This window comes from Hipposideros armiger, unplaced genomic scaffold, assembly GCF_001890085.2.
Source record: "Hipposideros armiger isolate ML-2016 unplaced genomic scaffold, ASM189008v1 scaffold_7, whole genome shotgun sequence".
Classification (NCBI taxonomy): Eukaryota; Metazoa; Chordata; class Mammalia; order Chiroptera; family Hipposideridae; genus Hipposideros; species Hipposideros armiger.
Genome location: NW_017731357.1, coordinates 7987779 through 8005445, shown reverse-complemented (window position 1 = coordinate 8005445; position 17667 = coordinate 7987779). Strand labels below are relative to the sequence as shown.

Below are 17667 nucleotides of genomic sequence, written 5' to 3'. Positions count from 1 at the left end.
CAGAGATAACCTGACTTGAGGTGGTCCCCTAAGATCCCCCTCCTCTGCAAATTTGAAATCATTGTCCAAGGCAGCTTGTTAGTCTGTGTTGGATATTAGAATTGGGAGGTGCTCCAATGGGAGGCTTTTGTCACTGTGTACAGAGAGCCAGTCTGCACAGATGGACAAAAAGAAAGTGGCAGATGTGCAAGAGAAGCACATCCCAGAGCCCTTGCTGTAGGGGAGGGAAAGGGTAGGTTCCCAGGCTCCGGTCCTTGGAGTTACCAGCTGCTTGTGCTGCCCTCAGGATGCCCGTGGACCTCAGGAGACCTCCCTTTTGCTCAAGGTCATTTGTATGGCTTTTCCCTGTAGCCATATGCTCCAATGTTTACAAAACTTTCCGATTGAACAATGCAAGGTAAAGTGACTTAGCAAAAACAGCAATACCCATGGGTTTCAGAGTTCAGACTATACCCATGATACCTGCTGGTCCACCCTGCCAGCAAGTCACTGCAGTCCTGTGGTGACAGTCACTCACTTTGTGTGCCAGGACTTCAGATGGCTCTTGGCTTTGAGTGCAAACATATGGTAAGGTCCAGTGGCTTCCCCTAGGCCCAGGGAAGAGCGTCCTTGAACATTACCTTGTGTGGAGGACAGGGAGGGTTCAGCTGTTCTGGCCCCTTATGTGCTCCTTTAAAGAGTAGTTAGTGGGCCAGTCACTGGCCGTGAACACTGTCAGTGAGGAGAGATTTCCGCTTTCTGCTGAGAAGCCTAGCTTTCTAAGATGGATTGCTGATGGTGACTCTCAGGGAAGGGGGGGAAGGGACTTACATTAGTGGTCCCTGAGTGGGAGGGGCCTGATTACCAAGTTGTACTTTTCTGAACTTCTGATTTGCCGAAGTCCCCTGCAGTAGCACTTGCTTCTAGCCACAAGATGGAAGCAATGCAACAGCCTTTTTTTTTTAATTGGGGAATTGGGGGGATGGGAACAGTGCTGGGGAATTGGGGGAAGGAGAACAGACAAGTTGCTGTCGTTTTGTTCTTCAATCTAGTTGTGGAGGATGTTGCTTCACTGGCCCAAGTTGGCACCATCATTGCGCTCGTCTCTGGCGAGGCAGATCAGTCACCGGCTTCTGGACGGCTGCTCACTGCGGCTGCTGGCCACTCACACTGGCTGCTGGCTACATACAGTAGCCCATGGCAACCCACTGCCACAGGGGCTGCAGCCTACACCGTCGCCAGCGACTCACAGCAGCCCAGCTCCAGGTTGAGCTGTTGTTCAGCATCTTAGCTGTGGAGGGCAGTGTCACTGGCCCTCATATGTGGGATCCGAACCGGGGCCCTCTGGCATCCCAAGCGAGTTCTTAACCATCGCGCCACTCGGCCGGCCCTGCAACAGCCTTTAATACTGGTGCCACACTTGACCGTTGGTGTCTCTCTAGTCCTTTTTACCTGGCGGGCCCCCAACTCGCCTCTCCCATCCTGTGCCCTCTAAGCACCCTCAGGGGCCAAATCGCCCATTATGTGTCCTAGATGAGGCCCATTTGCTATCAAAGTGCTCTTTCTGATCATGTTTAGTTATCAAAAGCAAGCGCTAGATGCCACAGGATATATCTAGTTAATAACGCAGTTCCACAAGGGACTCATCTGTTTTTGGAGAGTGGGTAAAAGGCCATTCACAAGAGATATGTGGACGATCCTGAGCATGTTCAAAGGAAGATAAAATGATTACTGCCTTGCAATGATTGGAAAGGCCTCTTGATGGAAAGGGCATTTTAGTTGGGCTTTGGAGGGCAGATAGGACCCAGCTGGGCAGCAATGGGGAAGGGGGCCTTAGCAGGGAGAATCAGCACGTGGCATGCAGGAGTGAACTCAGCAGTGGCAGCTGTGTCATCTCAGGGGCAAAAAGTGGAGCTGTATTTACCCCTGTGACCCTAACTAAGAGCTAATTACACAGCCCTTCTAAGGAGCTATGTACTTATTTTATAGGGAATAGATTTCTGTTGCAATATACCGGTACTAATAGCACCTTATTAGACACTTTCTCTTTTTACTTTTAATGTATGTCAGGTTATAGACAGAATCTTTGTATGTGCAAAGTATGAAGGTGGCCTCTATAGCATTTGTACATGTGTCTTTAACCAGTGTCACTGATTCTTAAAGTCAGCCAGGATTCATACTCTAGCTGGCAAATGATAGAGTACAGGTGCCTAGGGAAAATAGAGCTCTTATCATAATAAGGCAAACACTCCTTCAAGTGCCATATCCCCTTTTACAGACCACAGCCCATTTTAGTACTAACCGCATTACATTGACCAGGTATTTCTGTTGCTCTTTGTGTGATAAAATTATGTGGCCTATCACTTCTTTTTGGAGGTCAAAGGAAATGTAACTCGGAGTCTGGGAAAAGGGTTTCCTTGGTTCCTGTGTTGTCAACGCTTCTATTCATTCATGTATGAAAATCCAGGGAGAGAATTGTCTAGGAAAAGCACGAGGCTTCCAGGACAATAGGATCAGACAACTTTTCAGGTAATTCTGCCTTTTCCTGCTGGCTTCCCATTCATAGGATTTCTGTCCCGCGGTTGCCTCTGGAGACTGTGGAAATGCCCAGAAAGCTGATTACCTTCTGTTGTCACAGTCGCAAGGCAATCCACTCCATTTTGGGCAATGCCTATTGCTATAAAGGTCTTCCTTGTATTGAGACAAAACTCTTATCTCCCTATAACCTTCCCAATACTGGCTTACCGATAGACTTTTGAGGATTGGCCCAGAAACACAGGTACCATGTCTAACACTGTTTCCAAAATAAAATTCATTCTGAGTTCCAAACAAGTAATGTATAAATAATCTTTTGGAGCACAACGCCATTTATAATTGAAGCATGCCCACTAGGGGCCACGGCAGGCATGCCCCAGGAATGGAGAAGAGAGATCAGTGCCCACCAGGTCAGTCTGTGGAGTCCATCTCTCCCCGCTGCCTTTTCCCGTGCTTCCTGCATGTTGACAATTAGAACCTATCTAAAAAACTTGTGGAAATTGGTTCAGAATGCTAGTTTCCTCATAACTCACTCTTTTGAAATTAAATATATGCATATTGGGGTAACGTGGGTTAATAATGTTATATAAATTTCAGGGGTACAACTTTATAATACAACATCTGTATACTCTATTGTGTGCTCACCACCCAAAGTCTAGTCTCCTTCCGTCACCATATATTTGACCTCGTTTACCCTCTTTGTCTTAAGAAGTACTGAGGCAGTGAAAGAAAACCTGGCTTCTCTTTACATCACTCACCTCCCTGGAGGACAGGGCCAGGGACTGGGTAATAACTGGGCAAAGAGGACCTCAGCCCTAGGAGCTTCCCTGTTTTGCTCACACTGCCGCAGGAGGCAGAGAATTGGGATGGTTTGGGAAACTGCCTTCAAGTCAGACAGAGATGAATTTAACCTTGGGCTGTACCACTTATTAGCTTTCTGACTTTGAGCAAGTTGCTGCATGTTTCAAAGCCTCAGTTTTCAAAGCCTGTATTCTATCTGCAAAACAGAGATTAAGAATAAATGTGATGAGGCATATAGAAGCAGAGTGCAGCTCAATAAATAACATTTATCCCAGTCATGTACTCAGTTAACTATATTTCCAGACAGATCTCATCTCCCTTCCAGGCTGTGGGGCAGGCAAATAGGACGCCAGTGCCTTAGCTGGCGACTCAGCCCATTGCTTTGGGCCAGAGCTACTTTGAAAATTAATAATTCCACTGCTTCAAAGTGAGCTCTCCTCTTTTATATTTCAGCCACAGCCTCTTGTTTTTCTTCTCAGGGCTGAACCCAGAGTACTACTTTAGTTTCCGAAACTTTCCCCAGAATATGCTACAGTTTTCTATTCGTGTGTCAAACTTGACTGATTCTTCATATTGGTTCCTGTGTAAATTTGTGTCTGTTTGTGATATTTAATATTTTGGGCTCATCCTGACATATAGATCAGGATATTTCTTTCTCGTACTGGTTTTTGAAGCATCAAGCTGTAGCTTGGAGCAGAACATGTTTCCAATTCTATAGATTTTCCTGCTTGAAAGGGGAGAAACAACGGATAGCATTTTAAAATAAATTAATGACTACACCTGCAGATTTTCGTTTTTAAATATAGCAGTCAATTTCTCATAATTGAGAGTCAACCTGGCATCAGTGCTAGGATGGATGACACTGGCTTCTGAGCTTTTCTTATAGAAAAGCCAGGAGTAGAGCATTGGGGAGAAAGAAACTTCTCCAGGTCAGACTACTTAAGACGGCATGAAGGGAAGGCATTGGTTGAGGGCCAGGGCCTTGAGTACCTATTCTGCCACTTAGTGGTGATGACCTCAGACAAGTTTTATAGGGTTATTAGGAGGACTGAGTTAGATAAAGCATTAAAGCACTTAGCATAGTGCCCCAGCACATGGTAAGAGCCTACTCTCTTCCCACCGTTGTACATATTTTTTTTAAAGAGAGAAATCTTGCTGGTATAAGCACTGCTCATTCTCCTAACCATCAATTACAGACCTCATGGAGTTACAACATGTTAGAGCTTTGGATATGTTTCCATTAATGGTGATGAATTAGACTGAACCATTCCCTTGCTTTCTTCTTTAGTCCCCCTTGTGGTCAAAAGCAGACATTTGTGAAGCATTGTGCTAGATTAGAAGCGGGATGGCCAAAGAACAGGTATTTAATCTGAGTGCAACTTCCTGGGCCTTGTAAGAGTCAAGTCTACTCTTTGGCTTCCTTAGAGTAGCGCTAGTGACGATAATAGATCTCATGGCCTCTGAAGCTCACATGAGTTCACCTGCCTGCCATCTTGTATTCAAGCATTTAACAGATATTTACCGAGCACCTACTATGAGCAGGCATTGATCTTGACTTTAGAGATAAAACAGGCAAAATTCCCCGCCCTCCTGGAGATTACATTCATTTTGGGAGACAGACTAAGAATGTAAATTAAATAGTGTTCAAAGGTGAGACGTGCAGTGGAGAAAAATAAAGCAGGGAAGGGAGGGAGGAGGGAATGCTAGAAGGGCAGGGTTCTAGTTTTAAATAGGGTCGCCAGGGAGACCACACTGAGGGACAGAGGCTTGAAGAAGTGAGAGCTCTCAGAAGTCCAGGCAGAGAGAAGAGCAAGTGCAAAGTACCTGAGGCAGGAATCAGGCTAGGACTGTTTGGGGGCGCAGCAAAAAGCCTGTGAGACTGTGAGTAAGCAAGCAGGGGAGCCAGTGGAGGTCACCTCAGAGGAACTAGTGAGGACTGCAGGTCAAGTAGGGCCTTGCAGGCCAAGATGAGAACATTGGCTTTCACTCTCAGAAATGGAATGTGTGGAAGGGTTTTGAGCAAAGGATTAATAGCATTGGACTTGGGTTTGAACAGGCTCACCTTGACTGCTATGTTGAGAACAGAGCATGGGGCACAGTGGGAGACAGGGAGAGATGGGGGTTTGGCCCAAATGGTAGAGGTAGAGATGGCAAAGTATCCTCTTTGTGTTTTTCTGAAATGACTGATTTTTTTTTACCAAGATCATGTGTTGCTTACAGTTAATTTTTCTTCCCACAATAGCCTCTCAACATTAGACATCTGAATTTTCCCTGTATGTCTTATTGATGGCAGTATCACTTATGTGTGCAGTGTGGATATTTGAATGTTGGGAAAGAAGTTAATTACATCACGAATCGAGTGTTTTTGTTCCCCTAAATCATCTCAGCAGAAAGTTAGGACCACTGAAAGGAGAACACCACCTCACTGTTTGTGTAAGAATCTTATTGTTGAATACCATATGTATGTTTCTTCCACAGATTGTTTTAGGCATTTAATAATAGGTCCTCCTCTGGCATTATGTGTTATCAGCTCCAATTTCATGGGCAAAGAGGCATGAGTTCCCCAAAACACCCCACCTCCTCCCCCTCCCCTAACAACTCATAGCCAGATAGAGTATAGGCCTTCAGGGATTTCATCACCATCTGAGTTCTAGCTTCTTCCTGTTTACACAGGTATGTATAAGGTGTAATGTATATATGTAGCATTATGGTTTTGTTTTTGGTATTTTAAAGATGATAATCCTATGTAGAAGTTATCCAAAGAAAATGTTCCGTTTCAAAAATAATGGAGTTCCCAGAAAACTAAATCTGTTCAACAGCATATTCGTGAGAGAGACGTGTGCTGCTCCATATAGGCTCACATTTAATCATTGTTAGGACTAGTTTATCCAGGTTCATGTTCATCTAAAAGCTTCCAAGGACACGGCCACTTTAAGAGAGCTGAGTTTGAAAATGAGATCACCACTCAGGTTCGTTTTGCATTTATTGAGCTTTCACTGGGTACTCACTATGGCCCAGTGACTGGCTTTCAAATTAAAAGTTGAGAATCATTGTCAGACAAGCAGCGATTCTACTTAAAAATGGGTATTAGGCCAGCATGCCTGAATGACATGGTGTCTTAGAAAATCAGCCACAGTAAGTGAAATAAGTCAGTCAGAAAAAGACAAATACCATATGTTCTCACTTATATGTGGAATCTAAAGAACTGAATAAATGACAAATGTAAGCAGAAATAGTCTCAGAGACACAGAGGAAAAACTGAGGGTTGCTAGTTGGAAGGGGGTGGGGATGAAGGAGAAGGGGAAGGGACGAGACAACATAAATTGGTAACTACAATATGGCCACAGGGATAGAAAAGACAGTCTGGGGAATATAATCAATAATGTTGTAAATATTTTTTAGGGGGCCAGATGGTCTCATGTCTTGTCAGGGAGACCACTTCATGGATGGTGTAGAGGCCTGACCACTGCACTGTATTTCTGAACTGCCGTTGAATAATATTATATGTCAACTATAATTTAATACATATATAGTCATGGGATGTGGAGCAGAGTGTGGGAATGGAGTCAAAGGAATTGTAATAGATATGTATGATATCAAGGGTGGGGGGCAATGGATTGGGTGAGGGGGATTGTCACTTTGTGAGGGGTGAAAAGGATAACTAGTGCATTGTTTTGTACACCTGAAACTAATAATAATTTTTAAAAAACTGAACTGCATTTCAATCACCTATGCTTGAGTATACTACATTAAAAGGTAATTTTCTCTTCTTTTGCCTTGAAGTTAAAGTGAAAGAAAATCTTAAGATAAATCTCCTAAGGTTACAGATAATCAGGAGTTTCACTTTATAATTAAAAAGAGGAATTTTTTAAAAATTCCTTTTACATGGAAGGAAAGTTAAAACTAGTTTGCTTTGGATGCATTTCTTCTAAATGCACCATAAACATTTTTCTCAAATCTTCTTTTTACTTTATCAAAAAAGGTGTCTTTTCCCCCCCTGTATCTAGCATCTGAAAAATCTGGCCCTATTATCCAGTGATGTTACTAACTAGAATGGAACAGATTCTAGTTTTCTGTATAGAAATAAAGAAATCAAAGAATAAAAGATGTTTCAAGGTCAAAAAAAAAGAAAGAAAAGAAAATCAGCCACAGGATGTGGGTGAGGCTTTGGTGTTTACAAAAGAGGTAAAGGACCTTATTTCCTCCCACAGGACTCTTCAAATCTTGATGTACGCACAATTAACAATACAGGACCGGATACATGTGTGATCAGCAGAGACTTTCTGTCAACACACATTAATAATATAGTGGTAGCTCTTGTTTATAAGCTTACACTGACACAATCTTCTTTCAAAATATCTTTTCTTATTAGTGTGGAATTTGATCCATCTTTTCACAGTGCTGGTCCAGTCCTATTTCACCAGGGAATGGAAAAGGGAAGGAGTTTCTCCCCGCAGCTCTTCCTGCACTTGGCTGGCCACCTGCTAACTACACTAAGGCTATAGGTGTTTCTGGGACTCACCCACCTTTGTGTGTGCTAATTGGGTCAACAGATTTTATATACGAGTGAGATCAACTGGGGGTTCCAAGGAGGAGGTATGGCATAGAGGGAATTCCCCACACTTGAAGCTTCTGTCACTTTAGCCACTACAGCTGGTCCTGATTTCTAAGCACTTAATTCTCCTCGTAAGTGGCTTTGCTGGCCCCGATTCCTAATAGGCATTCACCTATATGCCATCTATTTATATATCTGGGTCATCCCTGAAACCAGAGGTCAGAGCTACATCCAAGCAGCCTTAACCTCTCTCTGGTTTGCTCACTTCTTCCTTTTACATGCTCTTGGCGACTTGAAGTTGGAGTAAGACACTCCCTGTGAGTGTAAATAAAAAACACCTAAGTCCTGTTTTGAACATTTGCAAAGAAACTTCAACAGTATGTACTTACAAATAAAAAGTAATGCCGAGAGGCTCAGAATAAGCGGCCCTTAAAATTTCTCCCTGATATAATGGAACATTTCTCAGTGTGCTAATAGGCACACCGAGTGAAATTCTTTTACTTCTAGGGCCTTTCTTTAGGGATTTGTTTTTTTAAGAGGGAGGAGACCTAAAGCCCAGAGTCTTTTAAGGTAATATACAGGAAATGAGAAACCAATTCAGGGCCGTCCATTCTTTCTCATTTCCTAGTGAGATATACAGAGTTCCTAATAACATGTTTGGAAATTTCCTGTGACCCTTTGTTAAATAATGGAATTAAGTATAAGGTGGAACTCCTTGGGCCTCATTGAAAGGGGTTTGGTTATTCAAGTGGTAAAAGGCTACTTTTAAGAAGTGGTCTTTATTATGGTTTTAGCAGCTATGTAGCCCTGATTTTCCATGATAGGCCTATTTCAAATGTCTCTACCATGTTCAGACCCAGTTTTTAATTCAGAAAGGACCACCGCCATATTGTTCAATTTCTCCCACTTCCTGAGTCTCTAGGCCCTTAAAGATTATTCAGTCTCCAACTAGTCACCTGCTTGAGCCACTGCCCAGCTAGACTCCCCCAGTCTGAATTCAAAGCCAAGCCAGCCCAAGCCCTTGGTAAATGCTGTTGACCAGTGTGGTCTGCACCCTGGCTAAAACTAGGCTTGACCTTGGGCCTTCTGAGGACCATTGGGCAAGTCAAAGAAACACATAAAACTCGAGCACTTGAGTGGCTCCTGTGGATGTTACCAGAGCCGGTCCTGTCATTTCACAGATGAGGAACTAAAGCACAGGTATGCAACATGACTGGTGCAAGCTGGTGGTTTCCTACTAAAGACATCTGGGAGAAGGAAGCATTGTTTGCTGGACTTAAAGCGTTCTTGGAGCCATTTCCTATGACATGATCACCTGCTTCACTGCACAAGTGAAGAAGACCCTGTGATGGGCCCACAGCTAGAGCCAGAAATCCTGACTTTTCGTAGCACCATTCAAAGCCCTTTTCATACTTTCAAAAGCATCTGTGGCCTGTTGGACAATCTGTACTTCAGTCCCTGGCTCTATGGTCATTGACAAAATCCAAACAGAAGCTAGAATTTGTGAGAAATGACCTAGCTCCTGGAACTTGAATTCTATGAATTGGCTATAGGGTGAAATAATATTTAAATATAAAATACAACTTTAGTGGGCTTTACTGAGTATCTAAACAAAGCGTACCATGTCTGCTCATTGGCATACCTGGAATCAATGAACTGTGCTGGTGTTTTATTTCCCGTAAGACTTTAGAGGAGAAAGAAGTCTCTTTTCTTCCATGTCGCCCACTTTTCCGACTGGCAGCTACATTCGTAGACTTGTCCATTCTGTTGTGTGTATCCTCACTGTTCTCTGTCTTCTGGTGTTGTCCTCCCATCTTCTAATGCCCATCTTCCTTAGCCATTTCCCTTGTCCTTCCCACCATCCTCTGCTTCTGTTTCCCGAGACACATTGTTTTCTCAGCTGTCACTTCTGGCCTCAGCCCTCACCTACATCTCTGACTCACTCCTGAACTCTAGTCCCACATCCACAGCTGCCTCCTGAACATGTACCCATGTGGCCTTTGGTCACCTCAAACGCAACAGAAAACGGGGCCAGGACCAGATGGTCTCTGGGTTTCCTATTGGTTCTCCAACTCAGTTTTCGCAAACCAGGCCCTCAGTTCTCTCCCTTTGCCCAACTCCCCTACCCATTTTTAATGATACCACTAATCTCCTCACTATGTAATGTGTGTTCTACACACGTACACATACACATGTACCCACACATATGCATAGACTTAAACGTGAGGGAGAGAAGGACTGAATCGGGTAACATCACTTGCCTAGAAAGAAGTAGCTCAAAGCATATGTCTTGTGGCTCTTAAGATAACAGTGTCATCCTCATAAAAAAAAAGTAAAGTTTGTTGTCATGCCAGGGAGCTTATGAATTTTTAGATGTCTGTGTATAACTACAATGTGTGACTTCCTGGGCATTTTTCCTTCCCTCTCCCAGCAACCACTTGTCACCTCGGAAAGCTGGCAGAACGGTGGGCTTCAAGTCCAGAAATGAGCCAACTTTCCTACTCCCAGTGCTGACAGTGTGTCATTCACCGGGAGGACCTCATAAACTTTCTTGTGCTTATTTGCCCAATGGCACATCTATAAATATATTTCATGTCAAGTGTGAGATTCAGATTTGTTGTATCCAAATGTCAGAGCTTGGGAAGCACTGAAAATCAGATTTTTCCACCTCCTGAGCCTACTGAACAGGGAACCGAGGCCCAGAAAAGCGAGGCGATCTACCCAAAGTCACACAGCTATTTTGTAGCAACACTGCAACTGAAGCCCTGTTCCATTCACCGACCTTTTAAGATTACTGGGTCCCCTTCTGCCATTCATCTGCAGTGAGTTCTCAAGCCTGCTGTAAAACCCCAAATTTTGGTTTCTAGTCTATTTTTAAACATTATTTACACAAATAATTCTTAATAAAATCTTAAGTTGTAAATATGACAGATTCACACTGTTCCTCCTTCAAATGTCAAGAGAAGTCTGCAAGATTATGGAAGCTTCTGATTTCTCTGCCTTTCTGGTTGCTTTATCCACCTCTACAAAATCAGGTCAGAACATTGTGCCAAGACTCACCTTCCCCCGCTGTCTCCTCAGCATACACAGTCAAGTAAGACTAAGCCAGAAGCACAGTTTGCTAGCTACTTTTCTTCTTAAAAGCTAACTTCTGAGTACCCTGTATTGTAATTATTGATGAGAGGTGTGGAGTTTCTGTGTTATGCATTTTTTCCCCCTGAGTTATAGAATCATCTGGAGCGGGGGAAGAACTTTTTACAATACCTCTGTGTGTAGTTGCTGTGAGTGAATTAACCTGTAAACATCTAGGAAGATTGAATTGTGGCTTTCACCTAAAATGCTACCTAGCTGCGATTTCTGCCTATGATTTCTTCTATGTTTCTTTTGGCTGGCTTTAGATCCTATGTTTTATCCCCCATATGGCTTCTTAGGACAGGGAGTCTTCTATAATAGAAAGCTTGATTTTCCATTTTTTTTCTTTGGTTGTATAATACATGGTTCATGAGCTCCACCTTCTACATGAGCATATAGACATTATTCTAATGGTGACACAAGTTCATTTTTAGTATATCATGCAATTAAAAAAAAAGAATATATGGACTTTCCACTGTCAGACCCAAACCTGGCTCAGGCTTTCATGGGCACGAGAGGAGCTTAATCAGAAAGTCTGTTGTCTACATGCGGAAAAGGGAGCGGGCTCAAGGAAAATGCATCTCGGCATGTGAGAAGATGGAAGTGCAGGGTCCTTTTCTCCTTTCTCAAGATCAGGACGCTACAAGGACAGTAGGGAGATGGCTCAGCATTGGCTGTGTTGACCTGGCAGGAGTGAGGGGAACCATTTATCTCTGCTACCTGCTCCCCCAATATCATCTCTGTAGGGTGAAAATAAACCTCAGTAAATCTCTTCCAGAGCATGTTGGACACCCCTGGGTGTATTGGCAAACCTGTCCTTTTCTTTCAACATCATTGCTTTCACTATTTTCAGTTACACTTGACTTTGAATGTAATCTTAAAGTCACATGAACTATCACACAAAAACTCTTCGAGTTCTGATCTACCTCCCTTTTCTGATGCTACTTTTTTCAGCCTCATCTCCAAGCCTAAATCAGAAGTAGATGGAGGTACTCCTACCCAATATTTTGAGCTGAGCTGTAAGCACACAGGTAATGTAGAGCCACCATGAGATGCTGGGAGTAAACTGAGAGCCTCAGCCTGGCAACTGCTGGTGGGCGCAGGACCTGCCCTCCTGGCTTGTGGTTGATGTGGGAGCATGGAAAGTGGGGGTGGTGCCTTCACCAGGCCACCTGTGTGCTGTATCTCTGGGCTCTGATCTGCCCCCTTGTCAGCCACACTATTGGCTGCTTGCTAATGGATTCTTCTAAGAAAGAAGCAAAACTTCCATGAGAAAGCTAAATCAGGGACACACTCATTGATTTAGAAATTTGAGGTCTCTCAGGAGCTCAGACACAAAGTTGCTTTGGTGAGCTCCGAACCTACTCATTGCACCCCAAAAAGCAGAAGAGAGATGTCAAAAGAACTTGTTCCTTGCTTTTCACCTTGTGTGTGTTTGCAAAGTTACGTGTATGGGTGAGTATATGTGTGTTGGCAGGAACCAAGGAAAAAGTCATACAGATAACAATGACTTTTGGTTTTGGTTTATCTTTGTATGTTTCTTATCCTTGGTAAGAAGCATTATTATAGTAGGAAAAATGTGAGAAAGCACTAGTTTATTGTGTTTTATGGATCATTAGCCCTTTGCTTGTAGTTTTTTTTCCTTCAAATGACACTTTTTTCCCCAAGTTCACCACCACTACCACCACCAAATATGGTTTTACTCACCTCAGGGCATACTGCAAGCCAACCTTTTTCAACCTTGTCTATTTAATCCTGACTTCTTTGTCCTTAGCATTGCTATTGGGTTGTTGGAAAAGTCATGACACATTTTGGCAACAAAAAACATAGGAAAAATACTTCATGACTTTTCCGACAACCCAATATTATATTTCCCCAAGTTATAATGCCGGCTCGCCTTGGCATTCTTAACATTTTTCTTTCTTTCTTTCTTTCTTTCTTTCTTTCTTTCTTTCTTTCTTTCTTTCTTTCTTTCTTTCTTTCTTTCTTCCTTCCTTCCTTCCTTCCTTCCTTCCTTCCTTCCTTCCTTCCTTCCTTTCTTTCTTTCTTTCTTTCTTTCTTTCNCTTTCTTTCTTTCTTTCTTTCTTTCTTTCTTAAGGATTTTATTGGGGAATTGGGGAAGGGGAACAGCCAAGTTGTTGTCCTTCAATCTTAGTTGTGGAGGGCACAGCTAGTTCAGCTCCAAGTCCAGTCGCCATCCGACCACCCATGGGCAGCTCCCGGCCACTCAGCTCAAGGTGCCATGTTCAATCTTAGTTGTGGGTGGGCATAGCCACCATCCCATGCGGGAGTCTAACCAACAACCTTGTTGTTAGAAGCATGTGCTCTCACCAGCTGAGCCATCCTGCCACCTGTTGGCAGCTCAGCGGCAGCTCAGCTCGGGGGCAGCTCACTGGCCCATGTGGGGATCGAACCGGCGGCCCTGTTGCTCAGAGCTCGCACTCTTAACCAACTGAGCCACTTAGCTGGCCCCTTACCATTTCTGATAGATCCTCAGTGATGGTCCAAGGCTATAGCAGGTGGATGGCTAACATGAAACTTCTCTCCCTTTCTGAAACTGCAATTGGCTGCTTATTTATTCATTCAACAGACACACTCTGGACACTGACTATGTGCAAGACACACAGCCCCTACACTCAAGGGAATCACAGTCCCGGATATACTTGGGAGGAGTGGGTGCAGTGTACCATAAGAGTTTAGGAATATAGACAGGTCGTGATAGGAAGGGTAAGAAATTGAGTTAAGAGGATCAACAAGAGCAAAGGATGGGAAGCAGCAAGGGATGGGAAGTGCATAGGGACCAGCTCAGTTTTCCTGGAACTACACAGAGTGCATTAAGAGTAGTGAGGGAGATGAGGCTGAAGAGGTGGGTTTGGTTTGTGCAGAAAGCCTTGCATGTGTGGAGTTTGGGCTTCCAAACACAGAGCTGGTCCATCAGGAATGTTTGAGTAGGAGAAGCTCAACATTGGAGAAGGCATTTGCTCTCTGGATTGATCTTAGATTCCTAGCACATGGGTGCTGGAAGGGGCCTACCTATCCCAGCCTCTATGCCATCCAGTGGAGGACTTTCTTAGAGGATGACTGACTTGGTCAAGGTCAAGATTTTGGATGGATTTTCTCCCATGCAATATGGTACTTGAAGTGCTGTGTTTGTGCCTATCGGCAGTCTTCAAGAGGCACCCTTGGGCCGGCCGAGTGGCGCGTTGGTTAAGAACTGGCTTGGGATGCCAGAGGGCTCCGGTTCGGATCCCACATATGAGGGCCAGTGACACTGCCCTCTACAGCTAAGATGCTGAACAACAGCTCGACCTGGAGCTGGGCTGCTGTGGGTCACCTGTGACAGCGTAGGCTGCAGCCCCTGCTGCAGTGGGCTGCCATAAGCTACCATGTGTAGCCAGTAGCCAGCGTGAGCGGCCAGCAGCTGCAGTGAGCGGCCATCCAGAAGCCGGCGACTGATCTGCCTCACCCGGGAAGAGCGCAATGATGGTGCCAACTTGGGCCAGTGAAGCAACGTCCTCCACAACTAGACTGAAGAACAAAACGACAGCAACTTGTCTGTTCCCCTTCCCCCGATTCCCCAGCGCTGTTCCCCTCCCCCAATTCACCAATAAAAATCTTAAAAAAAAAAAGAGGCACCCTTGAGGTCTGCAAAAATAGTCTTTTTGCAAAAAAGGGAATGTTTGTGTAAATTACATTATATGAACATTTTAACAAGTTGATATTATAGGCTTTGTACTTTACATGAAGAGGAATTTCAGCTACAGACTGAGTAATTCTTACACTCAAAGAAATTATTATTTTATATTATTAGTATTTTAAGGAGGGCGCAGCTCACAGTGGCCCATCTGGGGATTGAACCAGTAACCTTGGTGTTATCAGCATCACGCTCTAACCAACTGAGCTAACCGGCCATCCCAAAAAAATTATTTTTTGAAAGGAGAAAAGGAATAAAAATGTCAATACTGTTTGCCTTAAAATCAGGATTTGTTTTAACTTGGACATACTGCATATATTTGTTAAGGTAGTAAGTGAACTTTATGGAATTGTTGGTCACAGAAGTATAAGATAATATCAGACTCTAAAGTTGGTCAGTAGTATGTATTTCATTAATCACATTCCAATAACGACTGGCAATAGTAATGTATAGAATGCAGCTGCTCAGTATATGTCTGAAGTGTTACTGAATCTTTGGGGACAATCATATGAAATTGCAAGTCTTTAGATGAGACTTATAGTCAGTCTATATAAACAGTGACTAGTATAACTGAATTTTTGGTTTTGTTCAATACATTTTCATTGTGATATTTATAGCTTTGAGCAGATAATGCTAGAATGGGAAGTAGGGGAGAAAGTTTCTCTTTGATTCCATTTTAGGTTTCCTCATAGTATGTCCCTGATGGAAATGTTTTGTAAGTATTTGGCATTTGAAAGACTTTGTTTTATAAAATAGAGGTCATAAGATCCAGAGAAATTAAATGTATTTGTTTGCCAATGAATATTAAGCAATTACTCTGTGCCTGGCCCTGTGCTAAGTATTGAGTAATAAAATATTGCTTAGGCACTGCCCTTTCTACCTAATGTCCAATGCGTTCTTCCCCCTAATGAGTGGTAAGTTGAATCTTAAAATTTGATTCTAATGGGTGAAGAGCGTTTTGTTTCCGTTTGGAGGAGGATGGCACAAGAGGCTGTTCAAAGGAGATACTTTCTTTAGCAACCACCAGGTGTCAGCAGAGGACTGGGAACCCTTGGCAACATCTGCATTCTTGGTTTTCTTAACTCACTAAGGCTATCTCCATTAGAACTTTTCAAAGGCAGTAGACCTTCACTCGGCTACCGTCTATCAAATATTAGCGGCCAACACTTTCTCTTCAAGATTGTATAACATCCATTCACCTTTGCCTTATAAAAGTAGCGTTAGTTTCTTAATCTTTCTGTGATTTAAAGCTTCGAATTCTGTCTTTCACAGTGATGGTTCTACAAAGTAGAGAGGCTATTGGTGCGGGGGAGGGGGGTAGTTCTTGTTATTTCCACTGAACCCGTCCCCCAGATAGGTGGTGCCCACTCTTACCTGATATGGGAAAGGGGCAGGGTCTGTTATTTTTCCTGCAGAGAGAAACAATCTGATGGAACTTGATGGCTCCATCTGCCAACTGCAGAAGGAGTTTTCAGAGTATAAAGGAGAGGGGCCTTGGCATCTCCACTTGCCTGGCCGTTTGGTTCCTCATGTAGCATGTATCTGGTGGTGTTCACTTACAGATATTAAGGGACAGTGTGTTGATTGACAGGAAACCTTGGTGAGTGGGTACTGATTGACATCATACTGGTTTTCTCCAGTTTCTCATCTGGCCTCCTCACTTGAATGGGCAAGATGGACAAGGAACTGACATTTGGTAAGGGAACATTGGGTGATAGGGTGAGACCAACCTGGGGAAGGGCTCTCTTGGAGACCCAGGCTTCTTTGAGCCTCATAAGGTTTCAGAAGTGGCGGCACTTAGAGGCCTGTTCATTTGTATGAGTTACTAAGCTACTAGTAAACTGCAGGAGAGATAGGCTAGAGACACAAAGTCAACCACTGGCTTCAGTAGCTAAAGCTGCAGGGAATAGAAAATGAGGCATAGCATACAGCCTCACGTCTAACCCCTGAAGTAAGGGCCTCATTGACACAATGTTCTAGAGTTTAGACATACTGTGGGAATTTCCTTTGGACTGACCGGCAGGCTTTGACAAATCGCATTACAGCTAATTCCAGGAATTATTTGGACACTTTTATTGTTTTATATTGAGTAAAATACTTGAAATAAGGCAGTGAATCAATAGGGACTCAAAAACATTTTGAATGTTTTGCTTTTATAAAGATTTTTGTGAACGTAGTCCAAGAAAAGTACCTTGTTCCTTAAAACATGGAGGATGTCCTTAAACATACTTTATACACACGTGCCATTGATGAGGGTGGCTGATGTTTTTCCTGGGGTTATACCCAGCTCCACATTGGGCAACAGCTCTCAGACCAGACCAGGAAAGGCTCTGAGACCTGTATTAGGATGTTCTTTCCAAGCAGCTTCAAAAGTTCTTTATTGTTGACTTGACTTCCAATTCATATAGCAACTGCATATGGCATTGGGTTAGAGACAGATCAACTTGTACAAAATCAAAGTGTCTTTGCTCTGTGCTGGCATTAGTTAATGGTCTTCAATATTTCCCATGGCTTTAGGGGGTCCTACAGCAAGTGCCATCTTGCTCACGGAAACTCGAGCCTTCAGATTCAGGCCACAGTGCTATGTTGATTGTCACCTCCCTCAGCAGCAGTTTCATACTCCCTTCTCCCTCTCCCCCTTTTCAGATCACTGGGGTGATCCTGCTAGCCGTTGGAGTCTGGGGAAAACTCACTCTGGGCACCTATATCTCCCTTATTGCCGAGAACTCCACCAATGCTCCCTATGTGCTCATCGGAACTGGCACCACTATCGTCGTGTTTGGCCTGTTTGGATGCTTTGCTACATGCCGTGGTAGCCCATGGATGCTGAAACTGGTGAGTATGTCACAACCTCATACTGCTTTCTCAAGTCATTTTTGTAAAAATATAAATCCCATGAAAGCGATCTGGCCCTTCTTGAAGCAACAGACAAGACCTCAATATTCATTGACTCTAATTTTAGTCCAGACTC

At 43.6% G+C, this 17667-nt stretch overlaps 1 protein-coding gene across 1 annotated transcript in view; it reads left to right on the top strand.

Moving 5' to 3' along the window:
* Positions 1-17667, top strand: part of TSPAN7 (tetraspanin 7) — a 132731-nt gene that overhangs the window by 91366 nt on the left and 23698 nt on the right. The window contains exon 2 of the mRNA XM_019650274.1: positions 17343-17531. Within this exon, the coding sequence (XP_019505819.1) occupies positions 17343-17531 (189 nt within the window). The remainder of the gene's footprint in view (positions 1-17342; positions 17532-17667) is intronic.